General features: G+C 41.3%; 1 protein-coding gene across 2 annotated transcripts in view; it reads left to right on the forward strand.

The window, feature by feature from the left end:
- The window catches only part of tanc1b (tetratricopeptide repeat, ankyrin repeat and coiled-coil containing 1b), a 242,488-nt gene that overhangs the window by 19,106 nt on the left and 197,478 nt on the right, over positions 1 to 25,904 (forward strand). For both annotated transcript variants that reach the window (XM_057852771.1, XM_057852772.1), the window contains exon 2: positions 3,868 to 3,960. In XM_057852771.1, the coding sequence (XP_057708754.1) occupies positions 3,900 to 3,960 (61 nt within the window). In that variant the 5' untranslated portion in view covers positions 3,868 to 3,899. The remainder of the gene's footprint in view (positions 1 to 3,867; positions 3,961 to 25,904) is intronic.

Raw genomic sequence — 25,904 nt, forward strand, 5'->3', positions numbered from 1 at the left:
AACTGGCAGGATCTTACAAATCCCTCAGAAAATAAATGTATTTGTCACTCAAGCCATGCACACTCAAACTTACTATAGTAGTACATTAGGATGACAAGCATGTAAAATGTTGGTGGTACAAAATCACATTTTATTCAATCTCTCAATTAATTGGTGGAAAAGATTGGATGTTTACATTTATTTTAATTATATTTTAATGGTATGGAGAAGCTAATGCCTCTATAATGAAGTGTCTACTTAAGATGTGGAGGGCATTATAATCATGCTATTTTACGGTTTCTGTTTTTAACGGAAAGTGGACTTTTAAAATGGTAGCAGTTTTATTTTTACAAGGCCTCTGAACTCTTTACTTAAACTGAACTTGGCCCATTTGAGCAGACAAGGCAGAGTTGTTATAGCCCTTCAGATCCCCAAGTGCCAGTCAGCTCAGTGTTTCAGCTGACATCATCAAGGACAGAAAGAGATAGATTAAGCGGCTCTCCCACAGCAACCGTAAGCTGGGCTTCTGCAGTTGAGAATGCATGGACTTTTTGTGTTTTGTTTGTAAAACGCAAGGCCTTATTTGGACAGAGCTGTTCATTTCTCTTGACTGGAATTATACCTCGGCTTCTATTAATACAGCAGGGAACACTAGGCCAGTCTAAATTGCTCAATAACCACAGCACTACTGTGAAAGCTGCTGTTCAGTTAAGCATTTATTTACTGTTGTTCAATTCCATGAGGCTATTACTCATGCTAAAATAAACAAGCACACCCAGGCTGGACCTTGACTTGATGTTATATCGCTCCCTCACTCGCTGGTGAACAACTTCGAACACAATTTCAAACGGCCAAGTTTAGTCTCACAGTGTCAATTACACGTGGAATTCGGGGCATTTCAGTGTTTTCCTCCGCAGCTAGATAACAACTCGTGCTCTTTTTCTGTATACGTGTTGAAGCATTCTTTCCATGTACTCTTGCACTGGTGACCTGCAGAATTAGGAATGCTGTGGGAAAATCACCAGACTGTTGCCACTTGCCCGGTTCAATTGTATCCAATATGCACTATTTTGGGTTTGAAAGTCAAGGGTTTAAATGTGTCTGATTTATTTCTTTACTGAATGCGTTTTCCAAGGATTAATCCCTGTAAAAAATAGTAGAAATTAAATTGCTTCGGCCAAAAAGAAAGACTACATTCCGAACTGCCATCAGACACGTTCAGCTTTGACTTGTAAGGAAAACTTTGAGGTACAGTGCTGGTCAAAAGTATTGGCACCCCTGCATTTCTGTCAGATAATGCTCAATTTCTCCTAGAAAATGATTGCAATTACAAATGCTTTGGTAGTAATATCTTCATTGATTTTGCTTGCAATGAAAAAACACAAAAGAGAATGGGGAAAAATAAAACCATCATTTTACACAAAACTCCAAAATGGGCCGGACAAAAGTATTGGCACCCTTTGAAAAATCATGTGATGCTTCTCTAGTTTGTGTAATTAACAATACCTGTTACTTACCCGTGGCACATAACAGGTGCTAGCAATAACTAAATCACGCTTGCAGCCAGTTAAAATGGATTAAAGTTGACTCAACCTCTGTCCTGTTTCCTTGTGTGTACCACATTGAGCATGGAGAAAAGACTGAAGACCAAAGAACTACCTGAGGACTTGAGAAGCAAAATTGTGCAGAGTCATGAGCAATCTCAAGGCTGCTCTCCAAAGACCTGAATGTTCCTGTGTCTACCATGCGCAGTGTCATCAATAAGTGTAAAGCCCATGGGCACTGTGGCTAACATCCCTAGATGTCTGAAGACTACCAACAAATTTTGCAGCAAAATGTAGGGTCCAGTGTGAGAAAGCTGGGTCTCCCTCAGAGGTCATGGGTCTTCCAGCAGGACAATGACCCAAAACACACTTCAAAATGCACTAGAAAATGGTTTGCGAGAAAGCACTGGCGACTTCAAAAGTGACCAACACTGAGTCCAGACCTGAATCCCATAGAATATCTGTGGAGAGATCTGAAAATGGCAGTTTGGAAAAGGCACCTTTCAAATCTCTAGATGCTGGGAGCAGTTGGCCAAAGAACGATGGTCTAAAATTCCAGCAGAGCATTGTAAGAAACTCATTGATGGATACTGGAAGCGGTTGTTCGCAGTTATTTTGTCTAAAGGTTGGGCTACCAAGTATTAGGCTGAGGGTGCTAATACTTTTGTCCGGCTCATTTTTGGATTTTTGTGATGATAATTATTTAAATTTTTTCTTTCATTCTCTTTTGTGTTTTTACATTGCAAGCAAAATAAATGTAGATATTATGACCAAAGCATTTGTAATTGCAATCATTTTCTGGGAGAAATTGAGCATTATCTGACAGAATTGCAGGGGTGCCAATACTTTTGGCCAGCACTGTACAAGTGGCAGTGACCTCAGGGTACAAACAACCATTTATACTCAAATTTGCCCCTACGAACAAATTTCAAGGGTTCAATCAACCAACCATGAATGTTTTTTTGTGTATTTGTATATTAACTCATTCACTCCTAGCCATTTTCACCGGAGCAAGGCCCTTCGCTCCCGGCCGTTTTACTGGATTTTGACTGATTTTGCAAGGCCCACAGAAAATTCTGTTCTATTGCTATATAAACATGGAACCCACCAAAAGAAAGATTAGACTCTCTTCTTTCAACTTTTTTTAGTTCCTTTTTCTGTTCTTTAGAAATCAGCATTAGAAAATAGCTTAGTTTGAGCAATTTTCCAATTTCTGGTGAAAAAACAGAAATTGAGCTTTTTGTGAAAGCATACATTTCAAACATAACTTTGACTTTAACACAGCTATTTTTTGCATTAGTTACATCCCAAACATCTGAATTCCTTTTACAAAATGACATAAACAACAAGACAAAAAGAGCTTTTGATCGCAAAGTAACGATTTATTTACACGTAACTAAACTACTGAATTGTTAAACTATTTGCGCACATACAGTAACAACGGGGAAGGGTCTCTGCTGCTCCCGGTTGAATGAGGTGGCTCCCAGTATTCTGATGAGTCCGGATCAAGATCAGTCTCACTTTTTTCATCATCTTCATCGTTGGTTTCAACCTCGGCTCAGGAGTAACGCAACTTGAGCTCCGCAGAACGCGTGTGGAACCTGACGCTGTTGTGGCCGTCAGTCTCCTCAAGATAGATTTTTTTTTTTAATCCTTCTTTGACGATGGTTTCCTTTTCTTTTCGAAACACTCCTAAAGTGTTTTTTTTTTCCTGATCGTCCTACACATTTTTCTCAAATTCTCACACGTCTTCACAAGATCCCGCCAACTTCCGTTTCCTGACTATTTTTCTTCACTTCCTTTCTTGGCCCGAGACGAGTTCTTACAAAATGCGCTACTGCCCTCCAGTGGGCAGTTTTATTGCTTTAAAGTAAGTTTTGAGTGTTGTGCATTGCAGTTTAGGTGCAACCGAACCTAGATATGCCTCTTGAAAAAAAAAAAAAAAAAAAAAAAAAAAAACGTAAAAGACGTATAAATACGTTTTTGGGACACTGAAACAATTAAAAATAGAATGTATTCATACGTTTTTCGGAGCAAAAGAGTTAATGATAGCTAATTTTCAAATAAAAAATGCATTAGTTTTAAGATATCACTAACATCATTATATTACCATGAACACCATTTACACCTCTGTGGATGATATCACGCATTTTTTATTTGACCTATTTGACAAAAAAAAACCACACACTTGAGGAGTCAGTGATGCCTTGAGCAGTAACGTTAAAATCTTGCATGACATTTGCACATGAAGGTGGTTTGTCTGCTGAATTGTGTTTAATTTTTCCAAATTGAACAACTTAAGCGGCATTTGACTTCATTATCTTCTGTTGTTGTTTTCTTCAAGGTCACTACAGAGAGGACTCCAAGAGTGGTGCCATGTTCAAGGCAGTACTTAAAAAGAACAGAGATGGGGGCAAGGCCAGCAGGAAAGATTCAGGTATGTGGAAGATGAGGAGATTGAAGAAACACCAAGATAGCTATCTGAAGATGGTACATGAGGCTTATCACATATCTGCGAGCAGGCGGCGAGAGGAAAATATTAAAACATTTTGTATTTATAGTATTTCCTCCATTCAACAGATCGGGAGCAAAAATCACTCTCAGGGCAATCATTTTGAGACATCCAATAAACCATCATTTTCTAATCATTATAACGCTAATGTGTCTCAAATTAGACCAAATTATTGATTTAAAATAACATTTTTAATACATAATAAAAACATGGTTTACCATGAGCTCAGAGTACCAATAAGAAAGTTGATATGACCTCTCAAAAGTTCAGCGCAATCTTTAAATGAAAGTAGAAAGATTTTTTTGCCCCATTAGCTCTTTTGAGCCACACCAGGCCTCTTAACTGCATTTTGAATTGGAATCTAAGCAGCCTGTGACAGTTTAATCTGTTCATCAATTCAGTTTGGTTTATGTTGAACAGTGAGGCGGAACAGCAGGGCCTTATTCCCGCTGAGAAGAAGCCGTATAAAAAGCAGCCTCTGTCACTTCATGTTTTTGTAAATATTCCAAAATGCATCGTCTTTTACTTTCAGTTCGAAGCAGGACATTTTTACTGTGGTTATTTATTTATGAAACTGCTACTAAACAAACAGACTTGCCCTTGTGTCATCGCAGATGTTTTCTTTCCTTGGATACATGACAACATGAGTTTGAATGAGTCAACGTGAAAGTGCAATTGTTGACTCGTCCTACAGTGTTGAATTGTGACCATTTTTGCTTGGATTGCTTTTGAGTGGCTTGGCTTGCATCATCAGTCTAGGACAGCTTTTACCGCCTGGTTTCCCCATCCTGTGTAAAGAAGATACAGAAAGTTTGCTGTCTAAGTACTGGTAGTGAGTTGTTTCAATCTTCCGCAGTTAACACCAGGCTTGATTTATTATTGCATGCTGTATCTAATTGTCGCATGCGGCTTCACACTCGAAGAGTGAGCGCAGCAGAGTTTTACGGCTCCTTTATCCTGGCCTCATTCTTCCAGTTGCAGACTATCCGTCATGCCCTGCCGACCCTGTCTCCCTTTCTCATGCTGGGACAATAAAACTGGGCGACTCCTCTTGGTTGTTTAGGGCTCTCGAGACAGATGAGAGGTCACAGAGATGCTCTTTCCCTCGGGTGGCCTTGCATGAGGGCACCAATCGCGACACTCGCTTCTATTCTTAGTCTTTGGGCTTCCATCTTTTTTTGATAAGCAATCGTGTGGGTCAGTTCCTGTAAAATATATATATTTTTTAATATGTATAGTAATCGCATGCGGTAAACAAGTTATCTCAGCGCATGCAATTATAAAACTTAAATTAGGTTAGTGCTGCAACGATTAATCGATTAACGAGTAATTCGATTAGGAAAAAAGCTGCGAGTCAAATTTTGCTTCTTTGAGGCATAGACTTCATAATATATTGACGGGGCGCGGGACCGATTCATTGGGGGCCTATCTCCGTCAAAGTTGACCTTGTGGAAACACAGACAAAGAGCATTTTACGTTAAAAATTATTGTGCATTAATGCTTGAATCCCTTAATTTTTTATAGATATGAACATAAAACAGTCTCGATTCTTGGTTAAAAGCAAAAAACCCACTCGCTAGCATTTATTTTATGTAAATATGTTGAATTTGATGCTAGTCTTTTAGCCAATGTTGCGCCGCCTTATAACAACAAAGAGCTTTTTACAATGAAAATTATTGTAAATAAATGGTTAAGTCCCTGAATTCTTTATAGATATGTACAGTACGTAAAACAGTCTCGATTCTTGGTTAAAAGCAAAAAAACGGGCAGTTAGCATTTATTTTACGTGAATATGTCGAATGTGATGCTAGTCTTTAGGCCAATGTCGCGCCGCCTTATCACAACAAAGAGCTTTTTACGCTGAAAATTCTTGTGAATAAATGCTTAAATCCCTGAATCCTTTATAGATATGAACGTAAAGCACTCTCGATTCTTGGTTAAAAGCAAAAAAAAACGGGCAGTTAGCATTTATTTTGCGTAAATATGTTGAATGTGATGCTAGTCTTTTAGCCAATGTGGCCCCGCCTTATCACAACTAAGAGCTTTTCATATAAATGCTTAAATCCCTGAATTCTTTATAGATATGGACGTAAAACCATCTCGATTCTTGGTTAAAAGGAAAAAAACGGGCAGTTAGCATTTATTGTACGTAAATATTACGAAGTAGGACGCCACTGTAGAGGCTAATTTGAAAGTGCAATCTTAGCAAGCCCCTTTTTTTTTCTCTCTTGAAATTTCTGTATTCTGCATTAAATGTTCCTTATCCGATTACTCGAATTAACTAGTTCATAGATTAATCTATTACTGAAATAATCGATAGCTGCAGCCCTAAATTAGTTTGATTAGTTTTTACAGCCTGGATGTTAACACCAGAGCTCAACGGTTGCTTGGGCGTCATTTAGCTTTCTGATGCCCATTAAAAGATTCAATAGTCAATTTTTACACTTCTTTGGTACTCTTTTATAAACAAAAAAAGATGCATAGTAATAACAGGTGGCTTGTAAATGGATGAAGCAGATTCTTTACAGAAAACAACAAGATTTTTTTTTTTAATGTGGTTTTCATGCACTTGCCGAGCCTTCCTATTGTTTACAGTTTTGTGACAAGTAAGATAAGATTGAATTGTGTAAAAGTGCCTAAAGTTGGATATAGTTTTAAAATGCATTAATTAGGGACTGGAGAAAACAAGCTAGAGTTGTGAAAGCATGCTTGGTATATTATGGTCCCTCTTGCCTCTATATCAATAAACCCTCATACTGAAGACTGTCCGTGTGGAATATGCCCTCTCAGCTTGCAGACATTTAATTTGGCCATTAGGGTTAGAAGGAAACACTCCCGTAAGACGAAAAATAGCAGTGATACATCAGTATATGTGGCCCTTGACATGGTGGCTATTGACTGGAGACAACTTGAAAGCAGTTAAGGAAACTTGGTTCCCATGCCAGATACCACTGCAGTCATTAGCTTTCCTTTGGGATCGTCACATTGCCAGTACCGCAAAAACACAGCTAGCTAATTTGGTCTCTCCTCTTAGATTCCTCCTCTCGTTCCACACAGGATTGGTCTTTAGATTCCCTTCTAAGTACTTTTTTATGGTGTGCCATGGTGGAAGTGGGATGCTGGTTTGCCTTTGATGGAAACATGCACAAGGACAGATTAGTCTGAGAGAATATATGGGCCTGAAAATGGGTATATGTTCATTTATAGCTGGAATCTAATTAACTGACCAAAATGACTTGGTCACGCACATTTATTTCCACATTTTACTCCCCATTTGCATTTCTACTGGAAAATGCAGGTACTACCTTTATGAAAGTAAATGCCTTTTTTTCTTTATGTGCCTTGCTATTGGCTGGCAACCAATATGAAGTTTACCAGATAGACTCCAGCACACCTTTGATCCCAGTGAGTATATGCGGTACAGGGAAAGGAAGATGTTTGTCAGTGTGACTGTGAATCATTTCGACTAATACAATTACTCAAAAGTTTTTTTTAAACCTGTCCTATTCAGCTGCTTGACAAGGTAAATGGAAATCTGATTGTCCGATTGGTGTGAAGTTTTAATGTATTACATGGGAATATGACATACTCCCATTGTGATCATTCATCATGCCTCGTTTATTAGGAGAAAGCACCGAACAGAAGGGGTTCATGAGGGGACAGAAGAAAAGAAGGAGAGGGAGACAGAAGAAGCGCGAACAACAGCAAGAAATAAATTGAACACTCACACTAATCATAAATATGTTGGTGCTATTGTTAGCTCATTGTATTTCCGGTTGACACCGTTTGGGGGGCCTGATGACCAAGGAGAAAGAGGAAGGGTGGGGGGGGCAGAGAGTCAGAAAGATAAGTGATTGGGAGGGGTGTAGTGTACACAAATTCGCAATGTGAGGTTTAGAACCCAATATTCGCGTGAATCCCTTGTGAGTGTGAGTATGTTGGCATCTTGTTCTATGCTGTCTGATCGCTAATCCTGAAACCGAGTTTTTCTACTTGAGTCTGTCTAATTGCACCTAGTCATGCGTGAATCCCGTCAGACACGTGATAGTCCTGCAGAACCGTTTGGGGGGCCTGATGACCAAAGAGAAAGAAGAAGGGTGGGGGGGCCAGAGAGTCAGAAAGATAAGTGATTGGGAGGGGTGGAGTGTACACAAATTCGCCATGTGAGGTTTAGAACCCAATATTCGTGTGAATCCATTGTGAGTGTGAGTATGTTGGCATCTTGTTCTATGCTGTCTGATCGCTAATCCTGACACCGAGTTTTTCTACTTGAGTCTGTCTAATTGCACCTAGTCATGCGTGTATCCCGTCAGACATGTGATAGTCCTGCAGACAACGGAAATGCAGCACGGGAGCCGCCTCAGGGACACGGCCTTCCCCAGCCAATCGGTGGGGGCAGTGTGGTCCATCCCTCTTCCCTGCAGCCCAGCAAGGGGGCTGCCGTCATCCCCCTGGGATCCAGGGTGGTTCTTCGGGCCATACGCGCCTTCATAAACCGGCCTTCAGGGATGGGATGTGGGGATGCGCCGCCACCACCCCCCACGTCCACCCCCTTTTTTGTTTTCTATTTTTAATTTGGAGTTGAAAACTGACAGGCCCAAACCAAAGTGAGTCAAGCTAAGCCATTGGTTCCAAGCTGTGGAAAAGTGCCATATGTGGAGGAGTGTGGCTTAGGTCATGGAAAAACCCATGAAAATGCTGCAAATCCAGGGATTTTCTTTTTATCATCGCAGGATATATGATTTCGTGAGAAACGGCATTCATCTCTCCTTTTTAGAGGTGTTGATGGCTCTGTAGCACCACATACAGGATTGGGGCAGAACAGTGTTGACTGCAATGTCTGACTCTGGAAATTACGAGGACGGGAGAATTCCTCTGGCATTGATGTAGGTCTTCACACTTGTGAGTTCCCTACTTATTCTAATGGTTTCCGGACTGTTTTACCATGTCGTTAATTCCTGGTACTTGGTGATCTGGAAATACTTTCCCAAAAACCTGGAACGTGGGAGGGTGTTCCATGTAAAATTCCATGGTAACCGTACGCGCAGAACTTTTTGGTTCACCGACTGTGGTAATGCATGAAAGCGGTTTCCACCTTGAGCTTCGTATTCACTGATTTAATTGCTTTAGGCAGCTGCTCTCCAGTTCTCTGACAGTGTTTATCCCACATTTCCATGCATCCTCCAAGGCCGTTTGGTTTCACCTGTTTCTCACTCAGACTCATATAGAGTACATACAGGCGTTGCCGTGGCTCATTTGTTCATCTGGCCGGCTGGGGACAGAAGCTAAACATGAATCTGAGTGTGAGACGTTGTCGTAGTAGGCCTACTAAGGATGGGGAAGTTTCAGCCATTCTCCCTATCTTTGGTTTCAGATTAGCACTGGCGTACTTTCAGTGGTTTTAGCCTTTACATAATCATATTAACAACAAGAGTAATAGACAATTAAAACGTCCTTTTCGATGACAGCTCTCTTGGAACGAGAAATCTCCCTTCTCGGGTGGCTTTTCTGTTCCCAAACGCAGCACAAATTGCAACCAGGGCCGCCTCACTTTCATCATCCACATGGTCTTGGACGGCAGGGGGTGACTTTTCTGCTTAAGCAAAAAATTTAATGAGGGCCAAGTGAGGATAAGCAGAGCGAGACAAGAATGTGAAATTAGCTCACTGCTTTACTGACTTTTTATGTCTTGTAATGTCATTTTTAATGGCCCAGTGGCTGATTTGGAACAACCTCATCTGGATTTCCGAAAGAAGGTGAAAGATGAAGGGAATATTTATAATATAGATGAGACAAGCGCAAGACCCTTGAATGTATATGTATGTGTGTGTGACGGCAAGTGTGGGGGGCCATTAGACACGGAAATGTGTTGCCTCAGCTGTGACTGGTACTTGTGCTGTCTCAACAGTTCTGTGAGTTTCTTGGTTGTTTTGACACACAACAATGACTTGTCGCAAAGGTTCTGACTCAACTAATTTTATTATTAAGCAGGACTTTAAATTGATGGGTTAGTTTCTAAGGCATTCAGAGTTATGAAAAACATGTAAATACACAGTTTCCCATATGGTGGTAATTGTGGTTGCTTGTAATGAATTAATTGTTTAACATTTCAAAACTGATGTATCGCATGGGCAATGTTGTTCAAGTTACTTTTGAAAAGTAAAGTTATCGTTAGTTCTCTGAAAAAGTTACTAATTACTTTACTAGTTATTCAATTATGAAAGTAAGTACTTTAAGTTACTTTCCATAAAAAAAATATAAAACGATTACTTTTTTTTTTTTTTTTAACAATTAACACTGTATTTACTCCCTGAAAAGCCTCCACTCTGAGTGTCATGCTTACTTGCCCTTGCAGTGCTTAGGACATGTCTACTCCTTGCAGGGTTTTTCAAAACCGAGGATCCTGCCCTAATATGTCGGGAAAAAAATAATTACGTCCACACTTTTTGCATCCATTTTTACCTACATTCATAACAATGCGCGAAAAATAATTGTCCATAATACCCCCATCCTTAGCATGTGTGCTTCAATATGAAACACAGTGAAATCTTCGGTTATCAGTGTCCACATGATGGAGCCACAAACGCAGAATTCGCAAATCTTCACTTATGAAGGAGTTTTTAAGAATTCTCGTTTAAAGGTGCGTGTGGATGATAGGCCAAATCGTAGAAAAAGATCCATCCATCCATCCATCCATCCATCCATCCATCCATCCATCCATCCATCCATCCATCCATCCATCCATCCATCCATCCATCCATCCATCCATCCATCCATCCATCCATCCATCATCTTTCGCTTGTTCCGGGGGTCGGGTCGCGGGAGCAGCAGCTTTAACAGGGAAGCTCAGACTTCCCTCTCCCCAGCCACTTCAACTAGCTCCTCCGGCGGGATCCCAAGGCGTTCCAAGGCCAGCCGAGAGACAGTCTCTCCAGTGTGTCCTGGGTCGTCCCTGGGGCGTCCTGCCGGTGGAACATGCCCGGAACACCTCTCCGGGGAGGCGTCCAGGAGGCATCCGAACCAGATGCTCGAGCCACCTCAGCTGGCTCCTGTCCACGCGGAGGAGTAGCGGCTTGACGCCGAGTCCCTCCCGGATGACCAAGCTTCTCACCCTATCTCTAAGGGAGAGCCCGGACACCCTGCGGGCGAAACTCAGTTCGGCTGCTTGTATCCGGGATCTTATCCTTTCGGTTACAACCCACAGCTCGTGACCATAGGTGAGGGTAGAAACGTAGATCGACTGGTAAATCGAGAGATTTGCCTTTCGGCTCAGCACCTTCTTCACCACTACGGACCGGTGCAGAGTCCGCATTACTGCATACGCTGCACCGATCCGCCTGTCGATCTCCCACTCCCTCCTACCATCACTCGTGAACAAGACCTCAAGATACTTGAACTCCTCCACTTGGGGTAGGATCTCATCCCCGACCCGGAGAGGGCACTCCACCCCCTTTTCCGACTGAGGACCATGATCTCGGATTTGGAGGTGCTGATCTTCATCCCAACCACTTCACACTCAGCTGCGAACCGCTCCAGTGAGAGTTGGAGGTCACGGCTTGATGAAGCCAACAGCACTATATCATCTGCAAAAAGCAAGATTCAATGCTGAGGTCACCAAACCGGACCCCCCTCAATGCTTCGGCTGCACCTAGAAAAAGTTCTTCTTGCCAAATACCCTGCTACGTTTAGACATGGCCCTAGTGTTTGTTCAACCAGAGTTTTGTGTTTGTGCGTAAACTGGGTTTGTGGGTCTGCGTTTAGTACAGCCATACTACTATGACTCTGTTCGACTTTCTTTGATTGGCTTACCCTCATATCTTGCCCACTGTTAGCCAATCAGTAACGTCTTCTGGGACGTGCTATGTTCATGTTAGAGGAGGGATGTCTAAACCGGTCCTCAAGGCCCGCTGTGGGTCCTGGTTTTTGTTCCTCCTAATCGAGCTAAGACAGTTTAACTTAATTAAATTTCTGCTAAAACAAGCAGCACCTAACTGCAATCGATGATTACACTTGTAAGACAACAGATTGTTGAAAAGGTGTCGTCTTGTTTTGTTGGAATGAAATCCAGCACCCACTGCGGCTCTATGTGGAATAGTTTAGACACCCCTGTGTTAGAGTGAAAAAAGCCATGTAGACTCTGAGGCTAGTATGAGAGTACAAAGCTGTCATCAGAGAACACCACAGATAGCGGTCTCTCTCATAGACAATAGCCGAGACGTCTGTAAATGACAGATAGACTCATGTACCACGGCACTGCAGAGTGTGACTTTTAACTTGGATCACGTAACATAAATAACACTCATACAATAACTATAGGGCCTTTGTAGAATGAGAAAATATAATGCGTTTTGTTAGAAGTTAAAGCAAAAAGTAGTTTCATGATGTAACATAACAAATGTAAGGGCGTTAGTTCCAACACTGGTTTTGGGTGGGCATGGTAATTGACTCTAATTGATGACTACCATTCTGTAAAGTTTAGCTGTCCAAGTAGAACAACGAGACATTAAGTTGAGGAAGTTGTACTGCCTTCACACAGATCTCTGCTTTGCCATGAATCATTCTGGCATAATGAATGCAATGATTACAACTGGCAAAGAAACACGAATGGAGCACCTTTCCATCCCAAACTACAGGAAAGAGCGCCTATTACAACCCTGAATTTGAATGACAAACAAATTTGGTCAACTTTATAAAATGACATATACGGTACACAGAACTAAGTATTTAAGATGCAATGATACAACTGATTGAAGTCTGATTTAGATGGAAAATATCCCCCTGGGTCTACACGCTTCTCCATACTTTCTCTCTCCAATGTGCACATACTCATAGCTGACAACAAGGCGTTCCAAAACAACTACACCTATGTTGTTGATATGGATTAAAAAAAAAAAAATCCCCGTCCTCAGTATACCACTTTTGAAAAATTATGTTAAAACATGTATGTAATACATTTAGATATTAATGTCCGAGTTCACTATATTGTGGTTAATTTCGAGAAAATTACACTTAATTTATAGCAAGGAATCTTAGGGGCCGTTTACATGGTCACTCTCCGAGAATACGAAAAATTTCTAATTTGCATTTGCATTTGCGTCTCCACAATGTCGCAATTCCGCATGAAAACGATGTAGTATTCATGCCAGGCCCTAGGGGGCAGTGCAGATTTACAGGGCGACAGGGAATGATGCACTTTGACCCCACCAAGCTCCCTCAGCCTGGAAAAAATATGCCCGCCAACTCGAAGCAATGTCATTTTTCTTTTGTTCAAAAAGGCACAAAAATTGAAACGTTCAACATACTGTATTTCATTTAAAAATATTATTAAAACAGTAAATTAAAGCAGACATTCCGCCATATTTGCTGTTTTTAATGTTTAGTAGCACCGTTGCGCACGCCCAATGTGACGTGTACGAGTGCTGACGTTAACGGCGCGGTCTCACGCCGCAGGAGCCTTTGATATGCATGCCGAGGAAACCCCCCTCAACCCCCCGCAATCGGATTCTTCCACTTTGGAGGCAGGATTCAGAATTTTTCGCCTTCCGTCTTCGCCGACACCATATGCAATCGAGGCGAGTCGGCTACTCAGTCATTGAGTCTTTGTGTCGCAGTCGCCATGTAAACTGCCCCTTAGTCAAATACCCTCCTTAGAAGTGACATTACCTCTCACTCACTAATCTGTTTATATGTGAGTTAAAATAAGTGACACCTTAGCAGTTTCAGGCCTCACTGCTTTTGCTGCCCACTTCCAAACATAGCCCGAACTCTGCGTAGGTTTTACTAATGTTACATCTCCTGTATAGACATTATGTGACTTAAAAAAGAAACATGGGTCCAAACAAAGTCTGCCCACTGGTTCCACTGCTCTCATAGGCCTGGTCTTTCTCCGTGAACAGCTGGATGGTAGCAGTCTATCCTCAAGCTACACTGTATCTACCGCAGCCATTTTGAAGCACACTCCCTTTTTGTCCTGTGGTTTCTAGGAGGATTTCTAAAAAAAAATTCTGAGCGTGATCTTCATGGCTGCTGGAAGTTTCTGCAAGGATTGGCGTTTTCCTGAATTAGTTGCTGGATTAGACTTTGTATTGTACCATCAGTGGAGGAAGTATTAAATGTCCATGTTTTAGTTCATGTTCTTCACAGTGAAGGCTCTATCTTGCGCTCCAAGACATACAAACAAGTGTATGGCATTCAGCCAAACACATATAGTTTGCTATACTCATAGGACAGGCGTCATAGTGGTACCACACAAACTCAGACGAGAACTCAGAAAGTTTCAGACTAATAATTGTTCATCAAAAATATTGTCTAACCTGCAAATCCAAACATAGAGTTTTATTGATTCCAGTGTCAATTTCCCTTCTTCCATATTTTTTTCTCAAACACGAATTGTGGGTCTTGGACTCATGTTTGTTATTTTTGTTCCCGGTCATGTTTGTCTAAATTTTCATCTCCAGACTGTTAAGGTAGGGTTTAATATGGTGTAGAAAAGAATGTGAGGGTTATTACAAAGAGAACCATTGAGTATACGGCAGCCTACACGGCTAGCAAAGCACTGCGCGCCCAGCAGGCAACGATTTAGCAGGGCGTAGCTCAAACCACATCTTTTGGTTACACACACATTCATACATAAACATACATACATGAACACGCCCACAAACCTCAGGTGTATCCACATTAGATACGCCCTCTCTCTGCTTTTGAAAAGCATAATAAGGGCTCTTGGGGAAGGCAGTGATGCTGGCTGACCAGTCTCACTTTTTTATGTTTGCTTTAACTCTCTTTTAACACATATTAGTACTTGGCAAAAACAAAAAACATCTTAAAACACTTGTGAAGATTATCTGATTTGTACCACATACCTTTTCGTTTACTTTCTTAAGCAGCTCAACATATTTACACTGAAACTTTAAAGGTTAAACACAATCCGTTCCAGGATACTGATTTTTTTCCACATTGGAATTGATGGAAAATATTGGCTTTGCTACCAGTGGTAAATTCTAAATCTTGCCTCGAGTCTACCGTTAGCTGGCATCATCACATCTTTATCAGCTTAGAAATGGATGTGTCAGTAGAAAACTGACCTGTCCTCCCTGCTTTCCCGGCTGCTTGAGAACTACTCAAGGAATGTTAGTAGCTAACCGAACGAGCTCTGAGAGATAAAATAATAGAACAGCTACACCAAATGCACACACATGTCCAAAAACCACAAATGAATCCGTAAGTAGCCACATATGTCAGCCAGATGGAAGAGTATATAAGGTCAAAGTAATATTAATTCATTCATTTTCCATTATTGTAATAAACATTGCCAGTTATTTCAGTTTACACCATAGAGTCCTGGGTTTTAATTTAGTTTTTCTAAACAATAATTATAAAATTATCTCTTTATGTAGTTTTTAATCAAATTATCTGTAAGAAACTCCACAAGCCATTCAGAAATACAATACTGCTCTTATAATTGTTGCACTCAAGTTTCTCTTGACCTTTCTAGCATAAATATACTATTAAGGGATATGTTTTACAGCAAAATATTAATTTTAGGCCATATCACTCAGTCCTAATTCCAAATGTAGCAATGGAAAAGTAGTCTATAAACTGGTTTGCAACCAGTGTTGTTTTTGGCGGCCATTTTATTATTTGTCTTAGTCTTTTGGACGAAAATACTTATTCCCGTATGTTTCGGACTATAAGTCAGTTTTTTTCATAGTTTTGGCTGGGGGTGCGACTTATACTCTTAATAGCTATGTTACGTTAATATACAGGGCCACATTCGCATTTCGTTGTTCATGCGTCATGTAACATCATCGTACTGTACACTTATTCAGCATGTTGTTCTCGATTGTATTTTTATTTTAAACTGCCATTCAAGATGACTTATCTGTTCCATGTGTTGGATTTTATCATGTAAATTTCCCCCAAAAATCGACTTATACTCAGGTGCGACCAATATGTTTTTTTCCCTCTTCGTTGGGCATTTTCTGGCTGTTGCGACTTGTACTCAGGTACAACTTGTAGTCCAAAAAATACGGTAGTCTTTGTCATATTTTAGTCATTTGAAAATGTGTTAGTCTTCCTCTAGTTTTAGTCGACGATTCTCAAAATGTTTTCGTCTATAAACTTCAAAAGTTTTAGTCCGTGAATAAATAAATAAATAAATAAATGAAAGGTTTACAACAATTTCGAATGAACATGACAGACCAGCACATAACTGTAGTCTACAAGGATATCACCATTTTCATGATGATAGTACACCATCAGCAAGAAACAGCACATTATTTGCAATTAATTAAACTCACCTCGACGCCACGAACTGTATGTGAAATGTTTTCCAAGGGTTTGAGAAGACACTGATTTACCGAGCGAAATGGTAATGCTCACGCGAACGCTATGTTAATACGAACGTTATGCTAACGCTACAAGTTAATTCAGTGTGTGATCATCCCTCAGCACAAACCTTTAAAGGCTAAAGCAAAATGGCATATCTAGTAGGGGTGTAACGGTACACTAAAATCTCGGTTCGGTACGTACCTCAGTTTTGAGGTCACAGTTTGGTTCATTTTCGGTACAGTAAGAAAACAAAATGCAAAATATAAATGTGCTAGTTGTTTATTACACACCTTTGTGCTTGCAATAATAGGAACATTAGCCTATACAAAGCTAGAATTCTGCTAAAAAAGTAGTTGGTATTTAAAGATAATCCAACAACAATTTGCCTTTCAGACCCCGCGTATTGGTCAGCTTTCTTTCTGAAAGAAAGAAGAAAAAAGAAGTCCTGTGCTAAAGAGAAAAGCAATCCCAATGACAAAGATTTTAACATGTATTTTACAAATGAAATGCCTCACTGAATCATCTTTTTTTCTTATGAACGGTTTTCAAAAGCTTTATTGGTGGATTTTCTCAAGTTAAAGCGCCACACAGAGATTAATAAATTTAATTGTGTAAGCAGAATCTGTGTATTATTCTTATTTTTTAATTACAGGTGTTTTAGCTCATTTCAATTTATTTTATTTAAATTGGCTATTATTTATTTTATTATGCGGTTATATTTTACAAATGTGATGTAGTATTCATTTATATTGTATATTTTGTGTTGTATAACTTTAGTTCCCATGTGAATATTAGTTCCTACTTGTTTTGTTGTGGTAGGAGGGTTTTGTATTGTACACGGGGCCGTGTTGGTTATTGTTATAGCAGAGAAGACAGCAAAAAATCAACAAAGACAAGTCAACTACGCCCCGATCTACCACTCAAGAGCTCTGATGGACTCAAAAAGTGGGTTACGATTGCATATTAGTTTGAAAATCGACCAGAACCACCGTATTTTTACACGAGTGACTTCCGGTCTGCCCGATCCTAGCTACCGGTAGTAGTGTTGACGCAGGAGGGTCGCGTCTCGCGTCAAATAATAAACTCTGCCGTTCTTTTTGCGTGCGTCGTGTTGAGCCGCTTCTGGGACGCGTCTAACACGCGGCCGCACTGCAACTGGTGTGCATTGGCTGATTGACTTTAACGCCCGCGATTCACTACGTTCTCGCGGCGGGCACATTGTCGCACCGTTGACGTTTCTGGGTTATACTGTCCTACCGTGTTGGTCCTCATTATAGTAGAGAAGACGGAGTAAATATAATCTACACAAAGAAACTGTAACCCGATCGACTCACAGCCTCGAAAAGTAAGGGTTATATAACGTCAGAAACTCGTTCGGTACGCGTCCGTTCCGAACCGAGCACCACGTACCGAAACGGTTCAATACTATTACATGTACCGTTACACCCTTACTAAGCAGTACCTGACTCATATTTTTCACAAAAGGAGCCTGGAATGGGCACAGGCTTACTCAACTCACCAGCTGGTGAGTAAGCATGTCTGTGAGGCGTGGTGTGTGTGACATGACCAAACACTGCTAAATGCGTACTAACTACACTTACAATAAGAAAATATCACATATTGTGAATTTATGACGGAAACTGGCAAATCTTCATCTCGTTCTCGTGTCTTCAGACGAGAACTGGCATCCATCTAGTAATGTTTTAGTCCCCCAAGACATGTTTTCAGCGCGTCACCGTGACGTCATCGTTATTAAAAAATTGTTCATTAACAAAATATTTTCATTGTCGTCGTCGTTGACGAAAACAAAACTGCAACTAAGGCATTGCACAGATTTAAAAATGCATTTGTGATAAAATGGAAAAATGTATAGTTTATACTCTTATGTCCAAATCTAGTGATTAATTCGGGAAAATCCTTCATGATTTACACTGGCCTAGTGTACCAACTACTCTTCCAATTGCCAAATTTGACCTTTAACACACTCTGTATTGCGTTCTGTGCGACCCCGTGACCTGGTAGTGGGAACATGGCAAAGGACAAGAAGCCAAACAAATACAAAGGTCTCATTTGTAGCTCGGGGTTATGTCATCTACAACACACCATCCCAGAAGTCAGAATTCATCCAATGCCATACTGCCCCCTTGACACTTACCCATTTGTGATCGGGTTGAGTGTTTTCTTACATCAAAGCAAAGGCGCAATTTTTATCAGTTTGCATGCCACGGTGTATTAAAGTGTACTTTGAAAAAGGTGATAGTGACTGTCATAGAGGTTCATTGGCTTGAGAGGTCAGCAGGCCACAAGCTTTTCTAATTACACCGTGACCTGCTTTAGCAGACACATTCCTTTGGTCTGATCTTTCAGGTATTTCTTTCATACATCAGGATTTTCTGACTGTCTCAGTAAGAGCTTGAATTTTAATATACTTGGTTCCTATAGCTGTGCATTGACAATAGCCTCACCAGTTGTTGGCTAACTTTACGGACTGTTTTGAAGTCAATTTTTATAGGCATACACTAGTGCTTTGAGAGCGTCTGTGAAGACCTCTGTTTGGGTCTTACGGGGGGTGGGTTTCACCTCTTTCTATCCTACTTTCTACATATTTGAGCATAGAGCCTTTTTTGTAAGTGTGTCTGCAGATGAATGTCTTGCTATGCATGGCTCAGGAGGATTTGAGACAGGTTGAACTAATGACCCCGGTTGCTTTTGTGCCCTGCCTCAAAGGGAGACGGGTTGGTGTCAATTGCAAAGAGGAGTTTGGAATAGAATTCTCTCTAAATGTTTACCTGGAATCTATTTCATTGTCAATTTTGCTTAATAGTATGATTATTTATCCAAACAGAGAGGCCTACCCAAGGCAAAGTCTTGTATTTGATTGGATGAAGAGTATCTGTAGAGATTTGTGTATTGCCTGGTCTAAGGCTAATGTGGTTTTAAAAGTATCAATGAATCACTATACTAACGGTTTGATTAAATTTAAATGACCCTTTTTGGTGATCAAAGCAGTTACGATTGACACTAAATGGGCACAAATTCACCATGATCTATGTTTCTGAATGCTGCAAGGCTGCAGTATTTGCCCTGATCCTTGTTTGTTTATAGGATTTGGCTCTCGGGGAGGACAGCTTTACAGACACCATTCAGGGCTGCCGAAGCGGCTGTTGCCCTGCAGTTAGTGGCGTTCTCGTGACCTCACCTGGCCCTAAGAAGGAGCTCTGCCTAATGATCTGTGCTAATGGCAATCAAAGCTGGTATGACTCTGTATCACGATGGCAACATGAACCTCAGTTAAAATGTAATTATGTGAAGAAATATATTGTAGTATTTAGAAGGTTTTGTGCCACCGGTGGTTCTAAATGATGAGTTAACTAAGAAACAATAAAACCAGTAATGGCATTAAACTGGCAGATTCACCAGAGCCTTAATTCACAATTTGCCTGACAAAGAAGATACTCAAAAGTATGCTCTACATGTGACTGGAGATGACCTTTTAAGCATATTTGAAACCTCACAGAAACAAAACTTTGCCATTTCAACCAGGTCGTTGTCATGTAAACATACTCCGACCCAGGTTTGAAAGGCATGTGTGATAGTCTTGACAGGCTTGGAATGCCTCATTCACAGATCTCAGGACCTCTTGATGACACTGACACCCATCATGTAGATTTTTCGGTGTGCGTCCCCATGGCATGACCTGTTTTGAAGTGAGCTCTCTTCCGTACCTCGTGCGTGGTTTTCGTACATCTGTTGTGGAAGTGAATGTGTCATCTGTCTTGGCCTTGGAGTAAACCACATGCCAGACTAAGCATGCCTCCACAGATAGATTGGACCTCACACAGAATGATGTAAACATGACTTAAACTTAGGGATTGTATATAGGCATTAGGGGTGTGCCATCTTAGGCACCCCACGATTCGTTTCGATTCCGATCCAGGGTGCTCCGATTCGATTTTTGAACGATGATCGCGGTATTGACGATGATCGCGGTTATCGCGATTATCGATGCATCGTACAGTACTGTTTAATAAAGTAGCCAAACAAATGTATGTCCATTATTTATTTAAAATATCCTTATGATTCAACAGGAAAGATGGAAACATGCCCATACAACAAAAAGCTGCACTTAAGCTGCTTTTTATTTATTAATTTTTTACAAGAAAGTGCAAAAACATTAACCATTTTAAAGGGAGTACTTATTTATCTCAACAATACAATAACATTTACACTGGTGGAATGAATTCCACATTTTCTGGACACAAACAAAGTGTCTTTAGAAAAAAAATACTTCTTTTAACCAATATACCGTACTTTGTTTTCACAGTGTTACAGGTGGAAATCACAACTGCTCCTGACACCGCCACGCACACACTCATGACAGCGCGCGCACTTCTCCCCCCTCTCTCCCGCAACAACAGATTTCTGTACTATTTCGCATGTTTGTAGTGTTACCGCTGTACTTAATCATGGTATTACACGTTCTGGATATGAAATACACGTTAGCGAGTTAGCTAATTAGCTTAGCGCTCGGCGCTAACTATTAACATCTCAAAAACAACAACAATAAAGGCTAAACAGTACAAGAAGGTTCGTGTACTCACCACTTATAGACGCACACAGGTCTTAGCAACACACTCAGGACATTTTTCAATTGAAATGCCTTTAAACTACTGCTGGACAGTAGGAAAGACAAGGAGCAATGAACTATCTCGCTTCCCCTCTCGCTCTAAAAAATAACTTGCGCACATTCTGTGCCTGAAAGTGTCATACTCAAATTTATTTTCCAGTCTTTTAAAAAGTAGTAAATCTCCCTCCCAGTAACTGGGAGCATCCATCATAACGTTGTGCGTGTGTCTGTTAACGGTGTCCGGGCGGCAGACAAGTCTTGAATTTCGTTCGGCAACGTGCAGCTGTCATAAAGTTATGAGTGAAAATCATCGTTTTTGAAGCTTTATGAATCGTAATCGGATCGTCACGTGTCGAATCGCGATGCATGTAATAATCGATTTTTTTGAACTCCTCTAACAGGCATTGCCTCAGTATTAGTGTGTATCGTTTCCCCATTTAGTGTGAGCATCTCCCTTTCAATCTCCCCCATTTGTCAAGCTCACTTTTTCAGTGTTGACTACCAAAATTGCCACTATAGGGCACGGGTGAAAGTGGGCCGGTACACCGGAATGGTAAAAGATTTGGGACCGGAACTTTCCAGCACGGTGCTTCGGACTCGACAATATGACGGCAACTGTTGAAACTCCATGTTAAATAACCTGCCAGGCTAACATACACGCATCTCTGACAAAGCAATTTACTAACGTCAGATTTACATACACAAGTGTTAACAAGAAGTTTCATAAAGTGCTTCTGAATTATTCCTCTGTGCTTGTATAGCATAATCCATTTCCAGTCCACCGACATCTATTTATTTATTCCCCCGAGTTCTGTCCACCGGCTCCGTCTCAGTCCAGCTGACGAGTCACTTCCAGGTGTAGGTTGTCTTTTCAGTTGTCTGAAAGACTACACGGGATCTGCATGGCTTGTCAGCTTTGATTGGTTTCATTCTTAAATGTCCAAAAAAAGGCATAACATAAAAACGCATGTGTGACAACTAGAAACAAATTGTTCTCATTTTCCATATCATTTGTCTTTTGTGCTCCATACACAAAAATGAGATGAATGAATGTGTGCTTGGTTTTAAATTTTATTTGAATGTCTTTGATGCGGATGTTCAGAAGATCTCCCGTGTTAATGTGCACATTTGCACTTCTTTTTGCTCATTCATGTTAGGCTACATATTCATTTCCTTCTAATTAAAAAAAGTCAAATGTTTCCGATATGTTCTAAATATATTCAATTTTATTGCACAATGTAAGAGTCATTTGTTCTTAATTTTTGTAAATTTATGTTGCTTATTTATATCCCTGTTTTTTTTTGTGTGTGTAAAATCAACCCTTACATTACCTTACATTTTAATGTACCTCCAATGATCTTAAGTTATGTAGTAGTTAACATTGAGGTTTTGCATTTATTTGTTTTTTCATTTATTTGTAAATAATATTAGGAGATGGCTTTTTTGTTAGGTGTTATTTCGTACAGCATTACCCGCTACCCGACCCGGGAGTAAGCGGTAGATTATGGATGGATGGATGGTTGGATGAAAAATATAATTTTGAATGAAAATCCGTTTTCCACGTATGCCTTGTTACAATCATGTTGCAGTGAGTAGCCTAATACATGTAGTTGTAGGAGGTTTCCATCCATCCGTCCATCCGTCCGTCCATCCGTCCGTCCATCCATCCATCCATCCATCCACCACTTGTTCCGGGGTTGGGTCGCGGGGGGAGCAGCTTTAACAGGGAAGCCCAGACTTCCCTCTCCTCAGCCACTTCAACCAGCATCTCCGGCGGGATCCCAAGGCGTTCCCAGGCCAGCCGAGAGACATAGTCTCTCCAGTGTGTCCTGGGTCGTCCCCGGGGCCTCCCGCCGGTGGGACATGCCTGGAACACCTCTCCAGGGAGGCGTCCAGGAGGCATCCAAACCAGATGCCCGAGCCTCCTCAGCTGGCTCCTCTCTACGCGGAGGAGTAGCGGCTCGACCCCGATTCCCTCCCGGATGACCGAGCTTCTCACCCTATCTCTAAAGGAGAGCCCGGACACCCTGCGGTGGAAACTCATTTCGGCCACTTGTATCCGGGATCTTGTTCTTTCGGTCACGACCCTCAGCTCGTGACCATAGGTGAGGGTAGGAATGTAGATCGACTGGTAAATCGAGAGCTTTGCCTTTCGGCTCAGGTCCTTCTTCACCACTACGGACCGGTGCAGAGTCCGCATTACTGCAGACGCTGCACCGATCTGCCTGTCAATCTCCCGCTCCCTCCTACCGTCACTCGTGAACAAGACCCCAAGATACTTGAACTCCTCCACTTGGGGCAGGATCTCATCTCCGACCCGGAGAGGGCACTCCACCCTTTTCCGAATGAGGACCATGGTCTCGGATTTGGAGGTGCTTATCTTCATCCTAACCGCTTCACACACAGCTGCGAACCACTCCAGTGAGAGTTTGGGGTCACGGCTTGATGAAGCCAAAAGCACTACATCATCTGCAAAAAGCAGAGATTCAATGCTGAGGTCACCAAACGGGACCCCCTCAACACTTAGGTAGCACCTAGAAATTCTTTCCATAAAAATTATGAACAGAATCGGTGACAAAGGGCAGCCTTGGCGGAGTCCAACCCTCACTGGGAACGAATTCGACTTACTGCCCGCAATGCAGACCAAACTCTGACACCAGTCGTACAGGGACCCAACCGCCCTTACCAAGGGGCTCGGTACCTCGTAATCTCTGAGCACCCCCCACAGGACTCCCCGAGAACGCCTTCTCCAGATCCACAAAACACATGTAGACTGGTTGGGCGAACTCCCATGCACCCTCGAGGACCCTGCCGAGGGTGTAGAGCTGGTCCACTGTTCCACGGCCGGGATGAAAACCACACTGTTCCTCCTGGATCCGAGATTCAACTTCTCGATGGAGTCTCCTCTCCAGCACCCCTGAATAGACTTTACCAGGGAGGCTGAGGAGTATGATCCCTCTATAATTGGAACACACCCTCCGGTCCCCCTTCTTAAAAAGGGGGACCACCACCCTGGTCTGCCAATCCAGAGGCACTGTCCCCGATGTCCACGTTTTAGGAGGTTTGACACTCCTAAATTTGGGACCTTTATGTCAGGGGGTTCCGGCAAGAAATTCTAGCCACTTTCACTCCTGTTACAGGGCCATAATAATTGTGGAGAAACTAACTAGATTCATATGTTTTTATTTTGTAGGCCAGACTTTTGAGTGGGTGTTATGCTGATGCCGCTCCAATTTGTGCTTCTCCGTGACGCTTGCCTAAAGTTGTTGATAAGGGCCTGTATTGTGGAATACATTTTAACGTCTGTTAAAACTCTTTTTACACAATACAACAAAAAAGTTCTGAGTGCCAGCCATTTGATAAAGATGTCTGGAATGCATTAAGTGGATTCACACAGTGGAAAATATTGCTTTGGATTTCGTTAAATTAGATTTTAGTCAGACTTTATGAAAAGGATTCATCTAAAAAAAAACGGAGTTGCCAGTGTTTATCTTTAGCAGCAAATCCTGGAAATTTTCAGACACTCTTTAATCTGTTCCTTTCCCGCTTACATGATTGAAAATGAGAAGATTCGGATCCATTTCATGTACAACTCATTCAACTTAAGTGCTATGCTACCATCCATCTTCGATCCCTTTCAAGTACGAGTCAGTTTCTTTTCATGGTCATTTAAACTGGTGTTTTATGAGAAAGATATGGGAAATGTCACTGAGGAACCCTCCTCCCCCTTCTCCTCGTCCACTCTTTCTCCCCAAGACCCCCAACACACCCCCTCCTAGTCCTCCCCTGGGGCCAGAAGGGAGGCATTCCTGAACGCAAGCCACTTCAGAGCTGTGGAACAGAGCCACTCAGTCTTATTGTTTTGATCTGAAGCAGTCTGCTATCATGCGTGTCATTCCTAGATAGCATTAGCTACCCATAAAGAAGCAATATTGCTTTTTTTCCCCTTCGCAATTCAAAGGCATATGTCTAAGATGAGCATTTTACAGCTTCAAGCTAATGTTAAACACTGCCTGTTGTGTTCTCCTTTACAGACCACCAGCATAGATCAGTTGTCCTTTGAAAGTTAAGGGACAGTTGAATAGAATTTTATAGTTTCCGATCAAAGTGGCATGCCATGGTGTAAATTTTAGAATGGGGTATAATGGACGGATTAGACAAACACACATAAGGTCGAATTAATGTATAAGGACCAACCCAGGCAAAGGATCACCACATTGAGAGAAGCTGTCTTTTAAATGAAGTTGTTGTTGTTATTTCAAATTGTCTTAAAGTACGTATAGAAAAATATTTTAATTAGACAGATTTACATCTCATTAGCCCGCACTTCATCATCATGTGAGACTTGCAATGAAGACCCTCCCCCACTCTGTTGTCCTTGTTGACCAGCTCTCTCTCTCCCCACTGAGAGTTGCTAGTGTGTTAACCATGACAGCTTTTGTCAGAGTGTCACCCAAGTCTCGGAAGTACACAGGGAATCCACATTGGCACTCAGTCCAGAGGGAGAATTACCCCGTTGATGAATTGTCCTATGGACATTGTGCTTTGTTTGCCCACTGAAAGAATTTGCATTAATTATAGCCTGAATTATTTTCTTTACAGTATAAATATCTTTGACTGCAATCTAAAATATTATCTTCACATAATGGAATATTTAAAAATAGCCATAAAGCAAAATGGCAGCAGAAGCGCTAAAATCAATATACAAAAAAATACCGTTGATACATATTTTGAAAGACACTACACTAATGGGGAAGGCTAGGACTGTAAGCGAAACATAACAGCATCTACAGCATGTTCTGCTTCTGTGTACTGAAGGCGGTTTTGCAAACAGCATGTGCTCCTCTAGGAATGATGTACTTTTTGGCATATATAATGCCATCACAAAAGTGCAATTTACTTTTGCCAAGGG

Source organism: Corythoichthys intestinalis, chromosome 12 (genome assembly GCF_030265065.1).
Source record: "Corythoichthys intestinalis isolate RoL2023-P3 chromosome 12, ASM3026506v1, whole genome shotgun sequence".
In the NCBI taxonomy this organism is placed as follows: domain Eukaryota; kingdom Metazoa; phylum Chordata; class Actinopteri; order Syngnathiformes; family Syngnathidae; genus Corythoichthys; species Corythoichthys intestinalis.